Raw genomic sequence first — 7,354 nt, 5'->3', positions numbered from 1 at the left:
CAAAATGGTTTAACTAAGTTAAAGTATTTTTCAGTTAAAATAAGTTTTTAGTAAAACTTAGGTTAATAGTTTTTACCTCCGATATTTATCAATTAAATTAAATATATTTTAACATTAACATATTTAAGCTCTCTTTTTAAACAGTTTTACAGAGATAACTTTAACTACATATTGTTTTACCAGTATTATAGTTCTTAATGCATATCTACTTTTAAATAACTTAATACAAAACATGGATTTCAGTAGCCAATTTGTTCTTTTCTTAAAAAGTTTTCAAATACAAAAGCTACTATTTTTAAGAAAGTTTTAATAGAAATCTTGTTATATATTCATTTCACATTTTGATAACAAAAAAAAAACAGAGATATACATAAAAACAGTCTGTTGACTCTAAAATAAAATTGTGCACTAAGTAAAGAAATCCTGGTGGTTACAAGTAAAAGTTTATAAAAATGCAAAACACTGTTTTTTGGTTTTTTGTGATTACTATAGTTGCATACTTGTGGAATACAAAGATAAAACAAGGTCCGATTTATGAAAGTTCTAAATCTTTAAAAGGAAAAACAGTTTTATTAACAGGTAAGTGGAACTTTTAATTTTTTAAAAGATAAATTTATTTTTTATAAAACACTCACCAAACTTATAAGAAGATACAAACATACAAAAGTATGGCTTGATATTGTAGCGCTCCATGATATTGATAGCAATTAAAACTCTTTATTTTATTTCTTTTAAATAAGTTCTAACAATAACTAATGCTAGATTTTATTGATTAAAACTGAATTATTTTCATATCAATAAAAAATTACACAAATATTACCAACCTACAAGCATAAATACTAGAACTTATAGACAGTATTTGAAAATACATGGTGCTTTTAAGATGTTTTGATTACACTAAATATGTAATTATAGTGAAACTATCACTTCTCCCCTTTTTCATTTTAATTTTGAGTTGTTTGTTGCATATTTTGTGGTTGCTCTTGTAGAAAGGACAACAAAAAAAGAAAGTGAATGTAAATTACCATAAAAATCCAAATCTAAAGGAGGAGACCATTTGGAGCCCATGGTAGACTAGGGTTTCCATGGTCATTATAATCATTAATGGGTTAAAAAAATGTGCTCACCATTTTTTAAACTTAAATTTGTCACTTAATTATTTAATTTAAAAAATGTATATATAATTATATTCAAAATTTATATATTTTTTCATTTTGTTTCATTACTGCTTTTAAGGTAGTTCAGAGTATTAATTAAAAGCAAATGGTGTGCAGTTTGATAACTAATAAGTTTTTCTCCACACTTATCCATTGACCATAGTTATGAGCGTTCACATTTTTCTTTCTTTCTAGATTAAATATTAAAAAAATGAAACACAGTGGTCTACACATTAACAATAAAATCTTAAATGATAAGATGACCCAAGAAATATCAAGTTTAATAATTATTAAATGGCATTTATATCTTTCTCAAAATTATAAAAAAAATTTATTAAGACCTCACAAATTTTTTTTATATGTTTTTGTTAAACCTTATTTCACTACTTATCTTCAGTCGTTACTGTTTACTAATTTTTTAAAGATAAGTTAGATGAACTAAAAAAAGGAAGTTTTGATATTTTTGACCTTTTTAATAACCAATCATGTATAAGTTTTGAAATTTAGGTAAATGTAAAGGGTACCCCTTTAACACAAAAGGTCTCGACAAAACTTATTTCGGAGACAACATTAATGTTAAATTTATTTAAACAAAGGCAACGACGTTTCACCTAACAGAAATCTTCAGGCCTGCAAAATAAAAAATAATAAGACAATGGATAACTTTAAAAATAGTTCAAAGCAATTAATATAATCAAATCTATAAAATGTACAAGAATCAATATGTCAGTTTAACATTGTTAAAATGAACAGAAAATAGTTAAATATAAGTTATTTATATAAGTTTTGATACACTAAAATAATACTTCCTGAAAGTTTTAAGTCCCTAGCTCAAAAAAAAAATAATGTGAACTTTAAGTAAGTTCACAAATTTTGTTAAGCTGACATTGAAAAAAATAGGTTCCATAATTTTATAAAAAACTGATTATTTCTCAAAAGTTAACTTTATTTTTTATATTCTATAAATAAGTTTTCATATTCTATAAATAAGTTTTCATATAACAAAAAATAGTAAAAGATAACACTTTTAATTCCTTTTTGCCTAAACTACAGTATGTAGAAATAAATTTATGATTAAGATTTATTTTGAAATTTATAAAACCAAATGCAAATTAGATTGCTATATTGATTTTTTTCTGTTTTTTTTAAATCATTTTTATTATAATTATACAAAGTGTTACATGTATATAATCCAAGAACAAACAAAGTCTTAATATTTTAACTAGTAAAAAGTATTTTTAGATCCTTACATTAACTGTCCAACATAATTCGGACACTTAAGGACATAGAAGGGTCTAATTTTTTAGAAGTCAATTTTTATACAATATATAAAGTATGATTAAATTTTAAGATAAAGTCATTTTTGTAAATGTTTTCTAGAACAAAGCTATGGACCGCAATTATTTCATTTTAAATTTTCTTGAAAACTTTTTTTATTATAATTTTTTTTTTTTATAATTTTACTAAAAGTCTATCTTCTTTTATATTTTATGAGCTAGCTAGGGAGTTTTCCTTGTATCAGTATTTAAATAAATATGGCAAAAAAAAAAGACCAAAAATATCCACTTTTTTGTTTATTTTTGAAATTAATGATACTTTTAATTAATAATTTAATCACTTTTTCTGTAACATTTTTCAGTTCCAAGTTTGTTCAATATATAAGATATAAGTGAACTATAATTGCAACTTATAAATAATTAAAATTAATTTGATTTGACTAGTGAATAACTGAGAAAAGGTAAGTTTTTAATTCATTTGATGAGAAAAAGAAAATTCAACACTGTATATTTTCAGAATATAAAACTTATTTTAGGAATTATTGTTTTTAAGGTACTTTAAAAACTTACTTACTACTTGATGTTAGCAAGATTAAATAAAAGTTAGATTTTTTTAAAAGTAGCTTATTTAAAAAAGGTGGTAATACTGGTATTGGAAAAGAAACAGCAAAAGAAATTGCACGTAAAGGTGCAAAACTTATAATTGCATCAAGAAATATAATTAAGTCAGAGAAAGCTAAGCATGAAATTATTGAAGAAACTGGAAACAAAAATGTTAGTTTAGAATGGTGGTAAATTATTTTTTTTGTCTGTTATATTGACTTGTGTAATTGAAAATGTTCTCAGTTTTTTTGATCTTCTTTTGTTGAAACTTAGCTTACAGAAAATATATGTTTACCAATATTAAAAATCTTTACTAATATTTGTAATAAACTAATTTTTGTACAAAATATTCATCGAGTTTTTGTTTCTCTAATGCATACCACTTGTTTCTTAAACAGATTAAGGTTGTTCAACTTGATCTAGAAAATTTGCAATCTGTACGTCTTGTTGCATCTGAGTTACTGAAATCTGAGCCATATATAGATTATCTAGTTAACAACGCAGGTATCTTGAATAAAAAAAACTGTATTTTAATTACATTATAAGTTATTATTTTTAGTGAGCAAAAAAGTTGTTTTAATCATACTAATACTGCATTTAGATAAAAAGTAACAAAGTTATTCAAAACTTTAACAAAGAAATGTTTGAAACTAGTTAAAATTTTTGTTTGAGTTTAGAATGCTAAACACTTGTTGCATAACATTTCATTACTTTAAAGAAGATTTTTGCAAAAATGTATTACCTCATTTTATTTAGTTATAAAGAAAATGTTGTAAGCTTAAACTCAAAGTTTTCTTAGTTTTTTATATTAGGTACGTTTTAAACAATCTGATATTAATAATAGTATATTATTTCGAATTTTAATACCTAAGTCACAATATTAATACTTTTACAAAACAGGGGCTATGTTTCTTCAAGGTTTAACTAAAAATGGTCTCAGTAGGGTGTTTGCAGTAAATCATTTAGGTCATTTTCTTCTTACAAATTTACTAATGAAAAAGTTTAAACAACAATCAAATGAAAGACAAGTAAGAATTATAAATGTTGCCTCCGACGCTTATATGTAAGTTAAATTGAAGCAAATTGATATTTTGTTTACTAGATACAGTTATAGGTCTTGTTTCTAGAGTAAAGTGTTTATTAGTGTATGTTTAACTATTTTGTTTGTCAATTTTACTTTTTATTTAAATCTCAGTGTAAGCTTTAACAAACAACATAACTTTCGTATTAAATTTACCTAGACATTAGTCTGTGACATTTAGTTTCTGTTGAGTTAAATTTAAGTACCTGTAGAAATTTTTTTTTCATAGTATTTTTATTCTATTGTAAGTAAGGTATAGTTTTGCTTTTCTAGATAGGGCCATTATAAAGATAATAATATAATTAGATACTTCAAGAAAATTGTATAACATATCATATAAGAAATATTTTGCTAACACTTAAATAATATATGTTAATTATTATTTATGTACGTTTTAATTTATAGATAGTTTTTACTTTAAATAATTTTTAAGAAGTTATAAGCTTAAGAAGTTTTAAGAAGATATAAAAGCAAAACTATCCCTTAATGATTGAATGACGATCATTTATCTTTTTTTAGTTAGCAAAATATACATATATATCATCCTGCACTTTGTAAGAAATCTTCTTTAAATTTTTACTGAAATAGTTTTTTACATTTAAAAGGTTTTACAATGTTAAATAAATATTTCCTAAAAATTATATCATCTACCTTAAACAAATATTTTAGATATATTTTAGGTTTTTTGATAAAGTAGTCAATCTAAAAATTCGATAAAAAATTTAAAATATTTTTAGCCCTAGTATTTCACTCTTTCTCAGAGATTTTACAGTAAAAATTAAAGTTCGATTAAATTTTATAACCTTACTCATTATAATACTATTACAGAGTGATAAATTTTAATTACGAAAATAAGAAGCACTTTAATAATGTACAATTATATGTATCAGAACTACATAATACAGATTTCCCACTTTCTCAGGCTAGCTTCTTTTTTTTTTTTGCTGAAGTCAGGATTATTTTTTTGGTTTTTTTTTTAATGTTAGTGATTAATTTTTGTAATAATTAATTTTTGTTTTTTATTAAATCAGAGTCCAACATTGCATGATAAACTATATAACAATAGTACTTTAATAAATATATATCAAGTTTTTTTTTCTGTAAATAGAAATTTTAATTTATACTTTTTTATTTAATTTTTTAGTAAATATTAGTTGGTTTAACACATAACCTTAAAATTTTTTATTTTTTTTTTAGTTTCATATTTTTATTTTATTTTTATTACATTGGACAGTTTAGTTGAAACTAAAAACTAATTTAGTATATTGGATACTTTTTCAATAAATATCACTATTTAAATACAACTACTTGGAAATTTTTGATCATTGCTACTAACTGCCAGGGTTGGAAGTTTAGATTTTGAAACAATGCATTATGATGCTGATGGATTTTTAGAAAATCTTAAACTTTACGCTGATTCAAAGCTAGCTAACATCTACTTTACAAAAGAGTTGAGCAATAAATTACAAAATTTCCCCAATATTACTACGTATGCTGTACACCCAGGTTAAAAAGCACTATATATGTATAAACTGATTATAATGGTTTAAAAACTAAGAATTTTTAAATTAAAATAAAATCTCATTTAACCGAGATCTTTCTAAAAATTTAATTTGTTTTGACAAAACAGGAATAATATTCTCTGATCTAGGAGGAACTATACCAAACAAATACATGCCCATTGTAGCTGTACTGGCTTATCCCTTCTTGAGGTTTGTACAATTTAACACAAATATCCTCAATAATTGTGTTGAAATTTTAATTTTTCTATAATACATTACGATATCCTGAAGAATAAAGTGTTATATACTTTTAAATTTGCACTTATTTTCAGAGCAACTAAGTATGGGATACAGACTACAATGTACACTATACTGGATGACAATATTGAACATTTAAGTGGAAAGTATTTCAGTGAATGTGGACATCAAATGCTAATGAAACATGCAACTGACGAGGCTTTAGCTGCTGAATTATGGGAAAAAAGCATGAAAATGGTTAAACTTACATCAGAAGATTTATAAATAGTGTTATTTCATTAAGTACAACTAGTATAGTTTATTAAAAAGGCTTTTCTGACCTTCATTTTATGTTCTAAAGCGTACTAAGTCTTTATTTTTTGATTTGCAATAAGTGTTAAATTTAATTCTTTAAAACTAATTTTATTTGCTAAACAAATTTATATAAGTAACTTTTTACACTAATAAAGTCCATTTTATTTATATTTTACAAAGTATGCGTTTTAATAATAACTTTGGTAATTTTTCATTTTTAATGTGTTCTGCACTATTAAATTTTCTGAGCTGATTTCTTCTTCTTAATTTTGTTTGTATTTAAAAAAGCTGTAGACGTCAAAAAAATTTTAATGTATGCCTTTCTTACCTCAGCTTCAATAATTTTTCTTGCTTGCTAATTGTATATTTTGTTAACCTGTGGTTAAAAATTTATTTAATAAGCTATTCTAGGTTAACAAATAATTATATTAGGTAATTCTTTAGAACTGACAGCTGTAAGAGCATGTTTATATATTTTATGCAAAGTGTACAATAATGTTATTAAAGCATATATTTTATCTATGCATACGTTAGTAATACACGTTATGTCTTTCGTTTTGCAAAACTTTTTAACTGCTATCTTTTATTTATTTTTATACGTTTAAGGTTGAAATAAGATGAAAGTTTGTCTTTAATTTATTATCCCTAATATTTTACTGTTGGTAATTTTTATATGATATATAAATTATAAATAAAACACATCAGAAGTATTTGTGTTAAATTTTACTTTACCCACATATTATTCGTCTTCTTTGAATTTAGTACAATTATTATTTTTCAGTCGTAAATAACAGTTTAATTTAAAAAAAATAATTACTTGACAAGGCTTTTAGTTTAAGTATTGACATTTTTATATGAAATATTTTGTAAAAAAATACTTATTTATTGATAACTAAGTTAACAATCATGTTAAATTTTTTACTCCCTATGTTGTTTATTTAATTATTTTAATGATAACAGTTTTCAAAATTATTTATTATTCTTTTTATTATATTATTAATTTTAACTTGTTAAAAATGTTAAGATATATTGTTTTAGCATGGTGCATATAATTTGTAGTTTTAAAAATTTGCAAATTTAATGTTAAGTTCTCGAATAAGCTATGTTTTATAACATAAGTAAGAGGTGATAGGTTTTCAAGATAATATTAATTTTTTAATTTAAAAAATTAGACTAAAACAA

General features: G+C 23.1%; 1 protein-coding gene across 1 annotated transcript; it reads left to right on the top strand.

Moving 5' to 3' along the window:
* Positions 1-334: 334 nt before the first annotated feature.
* On the top strand, positions 335-6,214 carry LOC145834445 (retinol dehydrogenase 12-like). Its single transcript, XM_082941878.1, has 7 exons — positions 335-579; positions 3,072-3,208; positions 3,436-3,541; positions 3,938-4,100; positions 5,461-5,624; positions 5,749-5,830; positions 5,953-6,214. Exons 1-7 carry the CDS (start codon positions 453-455, stop codon positions 6,140-6,142), a joined length of 969 nt encoding a protein of 322 aa, XP_082798004.1. The 5' UTR covers positions 335-452; the 3' UTR covers positions 6,143-6,214.
* The last annotated feature ends 1,140 nt before the right edge of the window (positions 6,215-7,354 follow it).

The sequence above is a fragment of the Thalia democratica genome, chromosome 4 (genome assembly GCF_965202585.1).
Source record: "Thalia democratica chromosome 4, ktThaDemo2.hap1.1, whole genome shotgun sequence".
Classification (NCBI taxonomy): Eukaryota; Metazoa; Chordata; class Thaliacea; order Salpida; family Salpidae; genus Thalia; species Thalia democratica.
The sequence above is the reverse complement of the archived record's forward strand: the minus strand, read 5'-3'. Positions and strand labels throughout refer to the sequence as shown.